The 17,285-nt window shown below is 42.1% G+C and overlaps 2 protein-coding genes across 6 annotated transcripts in view; both read right to left on the minus strand.

Annotated features, from left to right (window-relative positions):
- Cabin1 (calcineurin binding protein 1) overlaps positions 1–5,042 on the minus strand; it is a 138,045-nt gene extending 133,003 nt beyond the window's left edge. Inside the window, exons 1-5 of one of the 5 annotated variants that reach the window (XM_071617540.1) lie at positions 4,994–5,025; positions 4,621–4,773; positions 3,197–3,274; positions 1,570–1,689; positions 895–930 (exon numbers count right to left, since the gene is read on the minus strand). The gene's annotated coding sequence lies outside the window, so the exon portion shown is untranslated. Of the gene's footprint in view, positions 1–894; positions 931–1,569; positions 1,690–3,196; positions 3,275–4,620; positions 4,936–4,993 lie in introns of those variants that run through there. The other 4 variants (XM_071617559.1, XM_027923205.2, XM_071617548.1 and 1 more) reach the window with 4 other exon arrangements.
- A 2,282-nt stretch (positions 5,043–7,324) lies between these two features.
- On the minus strand, positions 7,325–10,502 carry LOC114081906 (D-dopachrome decarboxylase-like). Its single transcript, XM_027923419.2, has 3 exons — positions 10,259–10,502; positions 9,756–9,931; positions 7,325–7,570 (listed from the first exon to the last, which is right to left on the minus strand). The coding sequence occupies exons 1-3, from the start codon at positions 10,364–10,366 to the stop codon at positions 7,498–7,500; spliced, it is 357 nt and encodes a 118-aa protein (XP_027779220.1). The 5' UTR covers positions 10,367–10,502; the 3' UTR covers positions 7,325–7,497.
- Between the last annotated feature and the right edge of the window lie 6,783 nt (positions 10,503–17,285).

The raw sequence follows: 17,285 nt of genomic DNA on the forward strand, positions 1-17,285 counted from the left end.
ATTTGAAATTCAAATATACTAAAATATTAATAAATTAGATTGTATAAACCAGGTGCTGTGGCACACACCTATAATCCCAGTGACTCTAGAAGAGGAAATAGGAGGATGGCAAGTTTGAGGCCAGCCTCAGCTACTCAGTGAGGCCCTAAGCAACTTAGTGAGACCCTGTCTCAAAATAAAAAGGGCAGGGGATGTAGCTCAGTGTGAAAGTGTCACTGGGTTCAATCCCCAGCACCAAAAAGAAAGTTTAGCTACATAAACAATTTTTAAATTTGTATGTAACAAAAATCAGGAAAAAGACAATTGACAAACTGGCAGAAAATACTCACTACATGTACTGTAGACAAGGGACTAATATCCATAACATTATAAACGGTTCTTAAAAATTGAGGGACATAAGCTGGGGTTGTGACTCAGAGGCAGACACTTGCCTAGCATGCATGAGGCACTGGGTTCGATCCTCAGCACCACATTAAAAACAATAATAATAAAATAAAGATTGTATCCACCTATAAATAAAAAAATAAATATTAAAAAAAATTGAGGGACATAGTATTATTTACAATAGCCAAAAGAAGCAATCCAGTGTCTATCAGCAGACTAACAGCTAAAAGAAATGTGGTATATACACAAAATGAAATATTATTCATCCCAAAAAATGAAAGTAATTCTGACATATGTTATAACATGGGGGAACTCTGGAGACATTACATAAAGTGAAACAAGTCAATTCCAGAAAGACAAAAACTATATAATTCCACCTGTATGAAGTAGCCAGAGTACAGTCAAAATCATAAAAACAAAGTAGAATGGTGGTTGACAGCAAGTGGGGGCAATAAAGCTGTTTTTAAAAATTACTAAGGAAGAGCTGGAGTTCAGTCATACAGCACATACCTAGCATTCATGAGGCTCCAAGATCAATCCTCAGCACTGCCAAAAAGAAAAAGAAAAAATATCACTGAGGAAGGCTTCCATGAATAAATATAGGATGATTTTCAAAACACACTGTTAAGTGGGAAAAAAACAAAACTGTATAGCATGCTGCCCTTCATAGAAGAAAGAAGATATAAGAAAATACACAACTATGTGTGCAAATTGAAACTCAGAATAATTTATATACTAAAGTGTGCTATACAGGTAGGTAGAAAAGAGGTTGAAAAAAAAGAAGAAGAAAAAGAGGACAGTGAGCACAGTGTGGTAAGATGAGGAGAAAGACACTTTTGTGCATAGCTCAAACTTTCAGAACCATTCGTGGTTCAGACCCCAAAAATAAGTAATTAAAATCAACTATGATGTAGGGGAAACCTAATAAGGAATATAAACATTAACAATGAACCCAACTGTACTCTAATTAACTTAACAAAACAGAAGAGAGTAAGAAAGAAAATAACTAATCTAAGTAACTGGAAAACAGTATCTTGACTGGATACTGTTAGACTAAAGACAAAAAGATTTCATGGTTATGGCTGAGGAAAAAAACAAAACAAAATGAGGCTAGAACACCTTTTGGTGACTTTATAAAATGAGAGCTCAAAAAAACAACAACAAACTAGGAGTGGTGGCGCATACCTGTAATCCCAGTGGCTTGGGAGGCCGAGGCAGGAGGATCAAGAGTCCCAAGCCCGGGACTGGGTCTGTGGCTCAGCAGTAGAGCATTCTCCTAGCATGTGCGAGGCCCTGGGTTCGATCCTCAGGACCACATAAAAATAAATAAAATAAAGATATTGTGTCCAACTACAATTAAAAAATAAATATTAAAAAAATAGAGTTCAAAGATACTCAGTAAGATTCTGACTCTTAATAAAATACAAAATAGGGCCCAGGATGTGGCTCAGTGGTTGAGTGCCCCTGTGTTCAATACCCAGTACCCCCCCCCCAAAAAAAAAAAAAACAATAATGAAGGCCCATTGATAGGAGACAGAAGTTTTAAGATCTACTTCAGATCTTAAATAGCCAAGGCAGAAGCAGTAAGCAATAAAATAATAATAATGGATCATAACTCAGAGAATAAAATTAATATCTATGGTACATTATGATAAAAGTAAATAATCAAATAAATTTTTAAAAGAGAATAGACAGCTCTTCCATTATAGATTTTCAATTCATAAATGTAGCAGAAAAAAAAGAATGGCTAATTAATCACATTTAGACAAACACCAAAAGATTCACAAATGAATGCTAAAGTCAGTGGGCACGAATTTGAGGAAAATCAAAATTTGTATCTTCTCAAATTATCTTCCTCAAGATAATTATTAATTAGAAAAGGAATAACTTTAGCATAGAAACATGGCAGACACCAACTAAACCAAGTGATCAAGGTAAATATCACATATAATAAGATATATCAATATCTTGGACTCCTTTATTGAGATTCACATAAGACACAAAAACAATGTTTCTGATATTTTAGCCAAAAATGCATATCCTGACTCCAATTCTGAAAAACACAGAACAAACCTAAATTGAGCGACATTAGACAAAATAACTGAATCAGTTCAATCCCCAGCACTCCTCAAAGTAAATATCTGATCAGTATTCTTTAAAAATATCAAGGCCAAGGGACCAAGGATGTGGCTCAGTGGTAGAGTGCTTGCCTAGCATGGCATGAGGTCCTGGGTTCAGTCCCAGCAAAAAACAAACAAATGTATCAAGGCCAAGAAAGGACAGAGGAAATGTTATGGACTATAGGATACTTAGGAGAAATAACTAAATGCAACACAGGATCTTGGTCAGAATCTCGAATGAAAACAAAGCCTGGCAGAAAAACTGGTGAAACTTGAATCATATCTGTAGTCTAGTTAACATTATATCAAAGTTGGTTTCTTGTTCTTGATAATTGCGCTATAAACATAAACATCAGGAACTGAGGTTGTGGTTCAGTGGTAGAGGGCTTTATATGAGGCACTGGTTCAATTCTCAGCACCACATATAAATAAATGAATAAAATAAAAGTTCATTAACAACCAAAAAATTTTTTTTTAAAAAACATAAGCATCAGGGGAAATCGGGATGAGAGACATAAGGGTGTTCTGATTATTGCTCTAAATTTAAAATTCATTTAAAATACAAAAACTTAAAAGAAATAACCATTTGAGATTACACATTTATCATCCTGAGGATGATGATGTATTTATTATTCACCATGAACCCCCCAGAGGAGCTTTAAAAAAAAAAATCCAGTTGCAGTAGTGCATACCTGTAATCCCAGTACTCAGGAGACCAAGAGGATTGCAAGTTTGCAAGTTTGAGGCCAGCCTTGGACACTTAGTGAGACCTTCTCAGAATAAAAAATAAAAAGGGCTGAGGGTGTAGCTCAGTGGTAAAGCACCCCTGACTCAATACCTAGTACCAAAACCAAATAAACAAAACCCAGCTATAATAGAAGATGAGGAAGAAAATTCAAGTTACCAGAACTGTTTTGGATTTCAGATTTCCTTTGATTTTGGAATATTTGCATATACATGAGATATCTTGGGCATGAGATGTAAGTCTAAACACAAAATTCATTTTTTTCATATACATCTCATACACATAGCCTAAAGATCATTTTATACAATATGTTTAATAATTAGATACATGAAACAAAGTTCTATGGTGTGGAATTTTCCACTTGTGGAGTCATGACTGCACTCGGTTTCAGATTTTAGAGTATTTCAGATTTTTAAGATTAGTGGTGTTCAACCTGTAGTAATTTCTCAGATTCTCAGCCCAGCAGTTGCATTTTTCCCAGATCAGCATTTTAAGCTCACAAGTATTCAAACTCTTTATAGTTTCATGAGTATAGTTTAGGGAATAGATTCCATGGCCTAATAACACATAATAACAAACAACACTTTGAGCAACTCAGCATCCTGATCCAGAGCCATAAGCAGTAGCATTTCCTGGTCTGTTCTGGCCCAGATGTCTGGAAGCTTAAGTCTTAAGCTCAGTTGTGGCAAGACCTACCTGTGTGACTGGCTTGGCATAGATGCCCCTAAGTCTCCTCTACTGTGTTTCCTCTACTTTGTCTCCTCTACTGTGGACTAGATAAGGATTCTGCAAGCTATTCAGTCCGCTGCTTTCTTTGCACATGAAAATTACATAAAAAGTCTACAAAATTCAAATCCAGTATTCATAAATAAAATTTCTGTAAAAACACAGCCACTCTTATGTATTGTCTTTGACTGTATCCAAACTACAACAGAGTTGGAGTATGGCCCCCAAAGCCTAAAATACTATTAAAAGTAGAGTTATGATATTTACAACATATAATAACACAATCTTATTTATAAAACGTTTGCTAACCTCTGGATAAGACAGTTCTAAGGCCATTCATTCACAGTAATGAATCACACAGAAGGAATCTTAGCCGCACGCAATCCGAATATCCCACCTATGAACTGTAATAACCCAGGAACTTAAGAATGATGGTGGCCCCAGAAGTCAACTGTGCTGACATCTGGGACTGTTGGGTGAGGTCTGTCTAATCCGGATCTGACTCCTCCGAGGGGCAGTGCAGCGGGATGGTCAAAATTCTCAGTTGGAGACATGCTGACCAATTAGGTGACTTTAAGCACATCATTTCACCTTCCCTCGGCCTCAATGTCCACCCTTGTAAATAGCACTAACAAGAGCACTCACCTCGCAGAGCTATTGTGAAGGTGAGTGAAAGGACGAGAGGAAAGGGTTAGCTCCCGGCTTTGCACCCAGCAGACGCAGAATCAATGGTGGCTCCTACTGTTGTCACTGTGACTCCCGAGGCCAGAAGCCATCACCTCAGAGAACTGGCGAGGGCTGTGAGGAGGCCCGCGGGGCAGACAGTGAACCCTGTCTCTTTCTTTCAGCTTCCCGGCCTCGGTTTCCCCAACTGTGGCTCGGGGAATGCCAGAGAAGACCCCAGAGTCTTCAAGTGACCCCAACTCGCGCCAGCAGCCTCTGTGGCCAGGCCTCTGGCTCACGAGAGCGGCACCCCTACACCGGGACCGCCCCCCCAACCTGCTGCCCAGAAACTCACCAGATGTCTCCAGGCAACAGCTCCTCCGCCGACCCCCGTGCCGGCCGGCAGCGCGCCTGACAACAAGACGAACTCCCATTGGCTCGGTTGCCGGCCCTGCCAACCAATCAACGTTGGCGCACGCGCCGCTCGCCCTCCCGGCTCACTGAGGCCCAGTAGAAGGCGCCCCTCCAATCCGCGGGTTCAGCGTCTAGGACCGGGGGAGAGGAGCTGGATGGTTTTGGAGCGTATCTCTTAGTCCTTGAACTTCAGGAGGTCAGAGCTCCAGCTCGCGGTCGGACTCCTTCACTTGTAGTAATTGTAGTACTTGTAGCACTTGTAAGATTGTGTGATTATGTGTTGTAAATATTATAACTCTACTTTTAATAGTATTTTAGTATTCACTTGTAGTACTTGCCCTGAGCAGTGGCTAAATAAGGGACTGCGTATTCTTGTTTTGAGCCGGGATAGGCGCTCTTAAGGCAGTGGAAACTTAGGGAACACTTAGACCGAAATAAGGGTGGCAAAGCATTCCCATTTTTTCCGAAAATTAAAAAAAAAAAAAAAAAAGACGCTCCAAAGGCACAAATTATTGAAACATGGGGCGGAGTTGGGGAGGGAATAACAAGACCCGTGAAATGAACGGGGTTGGGGGTGAGAGCGAACAGGAAAGGACACTGTCCGAATTGGAGCTGATAAAACGGTCTAGAGTTGAAGAGTTTCTAACGGGGGCCTCAGATTAGGAGACGTTACACTCTTGGATATAAATAATAAAGCGTTTTAGGGAAGTGCTTCACACTGTGGTCAAATTCATAGGGTCTGGCAAGGATGATTTAAATAAGAATGAATGTTATGGGTTTCTTTTTGACCTTATTTAAAGACAAAAAAAATAATATATAACTTTTAAAACCAAGGACAATAAAACCGTGCTGAATAACTCAGAGTCAGTTCAATATACAAAAGCTCGACTGATATTCTAGGAGGATCGAAAATTATTGAGTCATCAATCTTTGACTTTAAGAAAAGTGTAGCCTGCCACGCAGCAGGTGGAGGTGTGAGGGGAGTGGGCAGAGCTGAAACGGGTGGTTTCAAAGTTGTATGGGTAATATGCATCTTTGATCCACCTCTCAACCGAAAGTTGTATTTTGAAAGATGCGTTCCCACCCTTAGATAAAGGGTGGGAAGGGCAGTTACAGCAGCAGGGAGCTGCATGACCAGGGTCCAAAGATTAAAAAAAAAAAAACACTACAGGGCAGCACAGTATTACTAGGAGGCAAAGGTCAGGGCCAATGTGGGGCAGGACCAGTCCATAAAAGCCAGCAGATGATATCACTCTTACACAGTGGTGTTAATGTTTAATATTGGAGACTGATATGGCCATGTTATGATCCTGCTGAGAGTTAGACCCCAATTCCATCTTCAGGCACTGCAACTATTCATTCACATTCAGCCCACAAAAAAATCCTTGAGCCACTCTGGGAAAAGGTACACCCATGAAACACCTTGGCAGAAGAAAGATATGCAGAAACAACTGGGACAAGCCAGGGGAAGGAACTGCAAGATGTAGTTTTAAATGAGAGGCCTCAGCAGTGTTTAGGTACAAATACAGCAAGGGCAGTCATATTCCGTTGGAAACTCACCTTATTAACATGTAGACTGCATAGAATGAGTTTCAATTTGATATTTCACAAAAGGATCACCAAACATTTAACTGTGCAGGGAAATAGCATCCACCAGTGCATAGAACATCTGGAAAGCTACTTAGATGGAGGCTTCCTTTGGGTTTCTATACTTGCTTGTACACACTCTGAAATGCAAAGGGCATAATATGGTATGTTGATGGGGGAAAGGGACATTCATTCAGTTTCCAGTGGCAGATATTGAATTTCCAGTTGGCATGTTGGGACATGATTCACAAAGTGCATACCTTCAGCGAATTCTTAGCAAGACCCTAACAGAGAGTGTCACCTTTTTAGAATAACTAGAGAAGCTTTCGGAAGTCTAGCCGGCCCTGTCCCCCAACTGAACAGGGCTTTTGTGGACAGGGAACAGCCCAGGCTACCCGAAACAGAGAACAAGAGCCTCAGGATATCAGCAGAGTATACTGGAAGTTTCAGGACAGATTAGCTGCATCCATGTCTCCACTTATTTGCACATGGGTATAGAGAAGAGAACCTGGAGGCTGAGCTACCCACCCAAAGAATTCAGCACTGTAAATATACTAAACAGCAGCCCTGAAGACGGAAACATCCTACTTCCATGTTCCCTGGTACCCCTCCTTATAAAACAAATCACCTGCCTAGGGAAGCCAAGGGTTGCCAGGGAGGGAAGTAGGGAGGTAAAGAACTCATGTTTGAATGATCTCTTCATTTATTTGACATGACATGGAGAAGAGAAGGATTGTGAGGTCAGCAGTGATTTTGTATGAAGGGTTTCCGAAGCTGGTATCCACTAGGCCTTGACTGCCAGGATGATTCCATGGAAGGGACAGCAAGCTTGCAGGTGCTCTAGATCCTTAGTACCAATCATAAAAATGTCACAACTGTCCCATCCTTGCCAATTTGCCAGGGCTCCAAGGGGTAAAAGCGGATAATTATCCTTTGGGAAACAGAGAAAAGGATGTCAGCTTCTTGGCAAAAAAAAAAAAAAAAAAAAAATCACTTTGCAAGACACCTACCAGGTGCTCCCTCATCAGCCCATGAAGTATTTACCAGCCTGCTCATCCAAGTTAATGATCTTCTCCTGGTCCCAAACAGGATAATGGGACTATCAAGTACAAGATGATGGCTGCATATCAGCATTGCCCACCCAAGACAGACACAATACCATGGCCTCAGTGGGTATGCTATGTGCTCATTTGAGTCTGCCAGTTTGTGGGCTCAGAGGGACAGTCTTCCCTCCTAAATGCAGGCTGCATGGGGTATGCTCAAGGCATCAGGCACTTCTCTTTTCTCAAAGTCTGACTCAGGGTTAGGCACAGGGTGACCATAAAGTCCGTGGAATAACTGAATGTGCCCTTTTCACAGAGATGACAGGAAATTCTTGGTGAAGAGCACCAGGGATGGAGACAGGTTGGCAGGGGATGGGTGGTTGGCAGCAGGTGACAGCCTCAGTTTCCCCATCTGCCAAGTCAGCAAAATGCAGTCATCTGTCTCATGGGATGGCAGGTCGTCACCAGGGGGTCAGGGCTTGTACAGATCAAATGGGATCATGTGTGTTGAGTTCCTGGCACACTGTAGGCATCTAATTTATTGTTAGAGTTATTCTGTCTCCCCAGTCTGAGAATCTGAACACCCACCAGGAGCAGCTGTTCCTCACCAGCCTCCCTGAGTCAACAAGGGCTTCATTTTGGAAGGTCCTTTCAAGTTTCTCATGCCCTTAGTTCCTCACAGACATAGACTTGGCTCGGGAATATTTTTCACTCAGCAGGAAATCTTAACCTTATCACAGTGTTCCAGGTTTGGGTGGTAGGGCCTTCTTGTGGGGAAGAGAGGTCATTTAACCTTCCCCTTTCTGCTCACAGAAGAGGAAGCTGGAAAGTGGAGATGGTTCATTTCCAGTTTTGTCTTAGATTCCCCCACCTTTGAGGGACCCAAAACTGGGTGTCTAGACATCTAGATCAGTGCTCTTTTCACTACTCTATCACACCTCCCCCAATTTCACTTGGGACCTGGTGGGGCTGATGTTTCATAGTCTGAGGACATACCCAGATTTTCTTCTGATCAGCCTAGAAAAGATTTTTTTTTTTCTAAGAGAATTAGACTCCCTGACTTCTTCAAAGTAATAATGTCCTCCTACTTTGCCTGGTGCCAAGGCAGGTGCAGGGTATAGGCCATCTCAATGACTCTTGCAATGCCTCCTGGGGAGTGGTTAAAAGAGAGACTTCCAAGTGGACAGATGGAAACACTGTTCTAGCATCCATGCCTTCTGAGGTCTCACAGTGTGAAAATAAAGCACAATGAAAACAACAACAAGAGAGCTTTCCAAAATGGGTTCAGTAGTTCATTAAAGGAAGCAGGACTTGTGTACTTTTGAAATCATTGTCAAAAATTGGAAGTTAGGTTGCCTCCACCCTTTGATTGTGGATATCTGAAATGATCTGAACTCTGAACCACAGGAAAATTCCATTATGTCCAGAGATTTAAAATGCATATTAAGAGATTATTGGGGGGCTGGGGTTGTGGCTCAGCAAGGCCCTGGGTTCGATCCTCAGCACCACATAAAAATAAATAAATAAAGGTATTGTGTTCCACTACAACTGAAAAATAAATTTAAAAAAAGAGATTATTGGATTCATTTTATGAAATTTTTTTTACTAAATATGCATTTTCTTTCTTTATCTTCTAACTGCTCAGACATGCCTGTTCTTTCTCAAAGAAGATTCCTACCAAGGAATTTTTACTGCTCTGTAAATATGGAACATAGCTTGCCCATATAAAATTCAACTTTCCCTGCCTGCCTCAGAAAACTGGTTCAAAGCTGTCTCCCCAGCTGCAATTCTTAGGATTACAAATAATGTTTTTTTTTTTTTTTTTTTGTTTTTTTTTTTTTTTTTACAATTTCTGAGTTTGATTGGTCAACAGCAAGAACCACTGCATACCCAAAACTAATCCCATTTTACCATCACGGTTAACACAGACCCATCAACAGGAAGGAGGGGTGAAGAGGCTCAGGACTCCTGGGCAAGGCAAGGAATGTAATTTCCCCCTCTTTATGTAGGGCCCCTATCACTGCCTCAGGTTGGAAGCAGTTCTAAATGGGTTCTTTCATTACTACAACGCACCTGTCCTGGCCTAGGGCCAGCTCCTTGGTAAGGAACTCGAAGAAACTGGCGCTGTGGCCGCGGTTCTCCTCTGCAGTGCCCACCACGCCAATGGAGGAGACAATCAGCTGGGCACAGGGCTCTGTAGATCCACACAGCGCCATGGTAAGACCGGCCCGCACCGTCACATTCACACGCTACAGGGGACACGGAAGTTTCACCTGAATCTGAGGCAACTGGACTAGAGCTGGGGACCTGGGCGTTCGAAAGCCGAGATGCGGAGAGTGTATGGGGTCAGTTACTCTAGGCAAGGGCCTGGATTCGCGTCGGGGTAAGGAACGACGGAGAAAAGCGACTATGAGAAGCGGGACCCGCGGGTTCATGGGCATAGAAGGTCAGAGTTGGCGGGCAATGAAGGGTCCCTGAGGAGAAGAGTCCTAATCACTGTGAGGAGGCGAAGAGTGGACAGACCCTGACCCCTAGTCTGCCAACCTTCCCTCGAACCTGCTCCAACCCTCGCTCACGTTCTCAGGTTTGCCCAGAATGGTGGCAGCGGTCGCGCAGAGCCGCTTCTCCAGCCCCGCCGGCACGCGATTGAACGGCAAGTTGGTGTCCAGCTCAATCGTGGGCATGTTCCTCAGGAGAAGGAGATCAAGAGGCGGAAAGATGCGCTGAGTGGAGTTCGAACTTCTTCAGGGTAAGTAAAATAGAGAGCAGGGACGAGGCGTCACAGCAACTAGGCTCATCGTTGGCTGGCCAGAGATTCATCGGTCCCGGATTGGCTGCCCATTCTACTTAAATTCCGGTCTCAGCCGACACCTACAGGTGCGCAGGTTGATTCCTATAAGTCAGGTAGCCAGCACGCTGCAAGAACTCCAGCTACGTCAAGGACCCGCCCACCTGCTGCAACAGGCTGATGGTGGTTTTCTCTTTCCTGGGACTTTACAGTTCAGGTGCATGGGACCAGGGTTCCTAACCCTGTACTTAGAGAGGGGTCTCAAAACACACACACACACACACACACACACACACACACACAGGGCGGGTTATGGCTCAGCGGTAGAGCGCTCCCCTAGCACATGCGAGGCCCTGGATTCCATCCCCAGCACCACATAAAAATAAATAGATATTGTGTTCAACTACAACTAAAAAACTAACACACACACACACACACACACACACCTACCTGTAGAGATCTATCACAAGTTTGACCATAATCTCCAGTGTCAGGGAGGTTTGACATTTTTTTAAAACGAGTTATTACCATTTCAAAGTCACATATCTTCACATTCAGTACGGAAATCTGAGACAAGGTGACACAAGCAGGTGCGATGGGGCTGGGAAAGAAACTAGGTTATACCATCCCTGCCTGGTCCCCACAGACATCTGCCTTTTATAGACTCTTACTCCTAATGCTGAGCCACTTTCCACTAGGGGGTAGCAAAGGATAGATATTATAACTCAAATCAGTGGGTTGATTCAAAATGATTATCAGTGTTGGAAAGCAATTTTAATAGGAAATTTCAAATATAATTAAAATTATGTGGGTATATAGTTGCAATTTTCAATTATGCATATAAATTACTATATAAGTGTGTATAATAAAGTATTCTCCATGGAAAGTCCGGGGATGGGGTGGGGCTCTGTCTTGACCTTTCCTGTCTCTTCAACAGTTTATTTATTAGACACCAGATTATCAGAGGGTCTGGGACATAAGACAGTTAGGTCTGTGAGAGTCCGGAGGAAATGGCAAGAACAGGTGACAAATCTTGGATCCAGAGTTGAAAACAGAGAAGACAATGGTTAGGATTAGGAATAGGCAAGAGAAAGCAAGTCTGCTTAGCAGTACCTTCAGGGCCATGAACAGGACTTCCAAAACTAGGGACTTCCCTCCCTGCAAGGAAGTTCATGAAACAGCCTTGCAACCTACCTATGGAAAACAGATAATGACTCCTCAGAAAGCCAGAGACCTAAGAGATCAAGGCCATCCCTGATCAGACATCTCTATGCAGGGTCAACCAATACTTGTGGCATGTGCTCAGCCCAGGGGGCAAGGAGCTTGCTCCCTGCCAGGACTGAAGGAGGGAAACATTGAGCTGAAGACCTCAGAGAGTTAGCTGTCCTTGCCTGGGGATGGGGAGGTAAGGGATGTCTCTCTGGAGAAGCAACATGGTGCCAAATGCCAAAAGAACAGGATGATATCTGACAGAGAAGGTGGGGAGGAAACAGCATGAGACAGGCCAGCAGGAGAGGGGTCTGAAATTAATACAGTTATGAGGCAGGGAGGCTTGTAGGAATAGGGGAAGATTTTCAGTGCTAAGTGCAATGACTTATATTTTAGGGGCAGTGAGGAAATCTACTTAATGTCAAATGGTCCTCCAGAAAGGTGGTATCCTATCTGCAACAGGGTATGAGCATGCTTGTGTCATGTTCCCTCATACACACAGGGCCCACAATGTGCCATGAACTAAGGAAATGCTAAAAATATGGATTTCAAAAATATATGCACATGGTAAAAATGGTATGTGCATCTTGGACTCATGGGTACTTACTTGCTGGTGACTGTTTGCATCTATTTATGGCCAATCTCCTCTTCAAGCAAACCCTTACTGTATTCCTTGGCCTATGTTTCTCCAATTTTTTGTTGTCCCTTTTTAAATTTTAATGCATGTATTTTCTTTTTTATTATTTTTTTAGTTATACATGATAGAATTAATTTTGACATAATTATAAAAACATGGAATATATTTTGTTCTAATTCAGTCAGTCCCCAGTACCTTTCCTTTCCCTTCCCTCCTCTACCCCTACTCCCTTTCCCTCATTGATTTTTCTATTATTTACCCATAATAATTTTTTTTTAATTAATTTCTTGTGGATGTACACGATGGTGAGAGTCACTGTGGTATATTCATATATGTACATAGGAAAGTTATGTCAGATGCATTCTACTGTCTTTCCTTTACACATTCCCCTCCGTTCTATTCACTCCTCTTGTCTACTCCACTGAACTTCTATTCTCCACCCGCCCCCAACTTATTGTGGGTTAGCTTCCACATATCAGAGAAAATGTTTGACTTTTGGTTTGGGGGGATTGGTCTATTTCACTTAGCATGATAGTCTCCTGGTCCACCCATTTACCACCAAATGTCATAAAGTTATTCTTTTTTTTTAATATTTATTTTTCAGTTTTCGGCGGACACAACATCTTTGTATGTGGTGCTGAAAATTGAACCCTGGCCGCACGCATACCAGGCGAGCACGCTACCGCTTGAGCCACATCCCCAGCCCCATAAAGTTATTCTTTATGGTCAAATAATACCTAATTGTGTATATATACCACATTTTCTTTATCCGTTCATCTGTTGAAAGTCACCAAGGTTGGCTCCATAGCTTAGCTCTTGTGAATTGTGCTGCTGTAAACATTAATATGTTTGTGTCCCTGCAGCATGCTGATTTAAAATCATTTGGATATATACTGAGAAATGGGATAACTGGGTGAAATGGTGATTCCACTCTGAGATTTTTGAGGCATCTCTAGCCTCCAAGTCTCCATACTGCTTTCCAGAGTGGCTGCACCAATTTTCAGTCCCATCAACAATGGACGACTGTGCCCTTTTCCTCACATCCTCACCAACATTTATTGTTATTATATTCTTGATAATTGCTATTCTAACTAGAGTTAGATGAAATATCATTGTAGTTTTAATTTGCATTTATCTAGTTGCTACAGATATTGAACATTTTTTCATGTACTTGTTGAACTTTCATAGTTCTTCTTTTGAAAAAGTGTCTGTTTAGTTCCTTTGCCCATTTATTGATTGTTCGTTTTTTGTTTGGTTTGGTGTTAAGTTTTTTGTATATCCTGGATATTAACACTCTATCTGAGGAGCAGGTGGCAAAGATTTTCTCCCATTCTGTAGGCTCTCTCTTCATGCTCTTTAAAGGGCTCAAAAAATAACATTAAAGATCTTCCCTATGTGTGCTTGCCATGACCTTTGCACCCCTTGATGGAATATCTAAAGAAGACTATCTTCTGGATGGGTTTGGTTTACCTGGAAAATTCAGCAGCAGCACACATATGTAATGCTTTAATGTTACACTCTTGTTTCCTTTGCTGTGAAGAAGCTTTTTAGTTTGAATTTATTAATTCTTCATTTTACTTCTTGTGCTTTAAAAGTCTTGTTAAGGAAGTCAGGTCCTAAGCTGACATGGTGAATATTTGGGCCTACTCTTTCTTCAATTAGGCACAGGGTCTCTGTTCTAGTGCCTAAGTCTTTGATACACTTTGAGTTGTTTTTTATACAGGGTGAGAGATAGAGGTTTAATTTCATTTTGCTATGGATTTCCAGTTTTCCCAGCACCATTTGTTGAGCAGGCTATCGTTTCTCCAATGTGTGTTTTTGGCACTTTTTGTCTAATATAACTGTTTTTATGTGGGTTTGTCTCTGTGTCTTCTATTCTGTACCATTGGTCTTCATGTCTATTTTGATGCCAAAACCATGCCATTTTTGTTACTATGGCCTGTAGCACAGTTTAAGATCTGGTATTGTGATGGCTCCTGTTCACTCTTCTTGCTAAGGATTGCTTTGGCTATTCTGAGCCCCTTATTTTTCCAAATTTCATATTTTTTGTGATGAGTTTCTAAGAGCATGTTAAAGATTACTTATTTCTAACATAACTTTAACAACATTAGTAGTAGTGTTTTCCATTTAACCTTTTTTTCTTACATACAATTTCATTGACTATAAAGTCTATCAGAATTTTATTTGTTCTTAAATTGTGCCTAGGCTTAGAAAGTCCTTCCATACCCTAAAAATCTAACAAACATTAATCGAATGTCTCCTCATGTCCTCCTAGTTTGATTCTTTTTATTTAGTATTTCCCCATTGGGGAATTATGTGTGTAGCTTGTATTTTTTTTTTCCTAGCCTCAAAAGGCAATATTTCCAGGCAGTATGTGAAAGGGAATAGGACTAACTATTGGTAGCTCAGGAATTAAGGCACATTGCAGGAATCTCTACTTGATTTGCTCTGTGCCTTGGTTTCCCCTCTGGGCCACAAGTTGGGTTAGATTTGGCAGTCTTTGGCATTCCCGAATATGGTGTTTTTAAGGTCTCATATCTGAATGGAAGTTTTGTTTTAAATTTTTTATACTGGAGATTGAACCAAATCTTCAGTCCTTTTTATTTCTTATTTTGAGACAGGGTCTCACTAAGTTGCTTAGAGCCTCACTAAGTTGCTGAGGCTGGCCCTGAACATGCAATCCTCCTGCCTGCCTCCTGAGTCACTGGGATTACAGGTGTATACCACCACACCCAGTCTTGAATGGAAGTTTTTGAATAGAAAGCACTATCACTTAAACATCTTGTGAGGTGTCCTCATCCCTCATGACTCACCTGCCACATGGCTTGGCCTTAGTGAGTGGCTCAGCTTAGCCACCAAGCTCACTGGGTTCTTCCCAGGGAACCAGCCCTTCCTCTCGGGATTTGTGGGAGAAGTGGTCACTTGTAGATGTCTGATGCAGTTGTGCTGCTTCACACTTAGCATTCTACTTCCTTCTGAGGCCTGGGTTGGTAGGAAAGGGGCCTGCAAGCAAGGTGGGTCCTAAACCTTGTGCAAGTTCCTCCCTTCTGCCTGCTTCACTTTCCTCATAAGCACAATTGAGGATGGTATAGGAGATGCCATAACTTAAATAGCCTCTCCCAACTCTGACATCTTTGCCTCTTCAGTCAATTTTCCACCCTGGGGCTGGCACAGGTACTTGGGACACATAAGCCATGATTCAAACTGTCAAGAGCAACAAAGATGGATAATTATCCTCACAAGGTTTGGCTGCAGGCCAGGGTTCCATTATCTCATGGCCAATGTGAAGTTCCATCCTTCAAGGCTTCATCTGGGCAAAGGAATCAGTGTAGTGCTAGCCAGCAGGAGAGACCAGTAAGGTGGTGGGGAGGAGAACTCTGAGCCTTTTAAGTTCTCTGTCCCCATCCCTAAATTCAAGTACCACCTTTCTGGGGTGGAGGGAAGGATCAGGGAAGAGGAGGGTACTGTGCTGGTGCCTGGATCATAGACACTGACCCCATCTGCCTTGTGCCTATTCCCTTGAGCCTGGGCCAAGCAGAATTTCAACTTGGACCTGGGGAGAGGTGATTCCCTGGAGTTTTAATCTACCTATCATCTAAGTCAGCTCCATCCAGTCTTCTGGATGGCACTCTAGTTTTCTCCCTGAGCTCTACTCTTGCTGTTCTGATTTATCTTTGCAGCCCACATTGAGAATCAGATCTTTTTGATAAGGCTGAGGGAATCATCTGCAACTCAGAGCTCCAACATGTGAAACTACTGGGCAGAAGGAAGGTGTACAAAAATAATTGATACAAGCCAAGCAAAGGAACTCCAAGGTCTAGCTTTTTTAATATATTTTTTAAAGTTGTCAATGGACCTTTTTTTTTTTTTTTTTTAATTTATTGATATGTGATACTAGAATTGAACCCAGGGCCTCACACATGCTAGGCAAGTGCTCTACCACTGAGCCACAACCCCAGCCCGCAAGGTCTAGCTTTTAGTGAGAAGCCTCAGAAGTGGTCAAGTACAAACATAGCAGGAAGAGGCATATGCATTAGAAACTAATTTTATTAACTATGTAGACTGCACAGAAAATGAATTTTTTTGAGAGAGAGAGAAAGAGAGAGAATATTTCAATATTTATTTTTCAGTTTTCAGCGGACACATCTTTGTTTGTATGTGGTGCTGAGGATCGAACACCTGGGCCGCACGCATGCCAGGCGAGCGCGCTACAGCTTGAGCCACATCCCCAGCCCCAGAAAATGAAAATCTGAATTTGTTATTTCATTGATGCACTAAAAATAAATCATCGCACCTCCAACTGTGCTAATTAGTATCTAAGGGTCATGAACTGTAAACTCTGCATGGAACACTGGAAAGCTAGAGATGGAGACTTCCTTTGTACTCCTCTCACTCAACCTGTATACACTTTGAAACATAAAGTCATGATCTGGTATTTAGATGGGGAGCAGGGATGACATTCATCCAGTTTATACTTGCAGACACAGCATTTATACAGCTGGCATGCTGGTGGACGTTGTATGTCCCATGTTTGGCATAGGTTATATGAAGTGAACCGCTCCAGAGAATTCTCAGCAAGAATCAAGGTGCAGATTGAGGTCCAAGAAAGTTCCCTGAAATGAAGCTAACCCTATTCTTTTGGTTAGCACAGCAAACTAAAGACAAGTAAGGGTCCAGGTCAACCCAGACTGAGGTCATGATTCTCAGGATATCAGCAGAGTACAGAAAGTTCCAGGCCAGAACAGCTTCCCCCATGTTCCCACCCTTTGCACATGGGTGTAGAGAGCAGAACCTCCAGGCTGGGTGACCCACCCACATATTTTAGCACTGTAAATATATCAAACAGCAGCCCTGAAGATAGGAAACATCCCACATCCATGTTTCCTAGGGTCCCCTCTTTATAAACCTACACTCTGTCCATAATGGACCAGGATGCTGGGGAGTGGAGTAGGGAAGTAAAGAACTCATG

Source organism: Marmota flaviventris, chromosome 1 (assembly GCF_047511675.1).
Source record: "Marmota flaviventris isolate mMarFla1 chromosome 1, mMarFla1.hap1, whole genome shotgun sequence".
Taxonomy (NCBI): domain Eukaryota; kingdom Metazoa; phylum Chordata; class Mammalia; order Rodentia; family Sciuridae; genus Marmota; species Marmota flaviventris.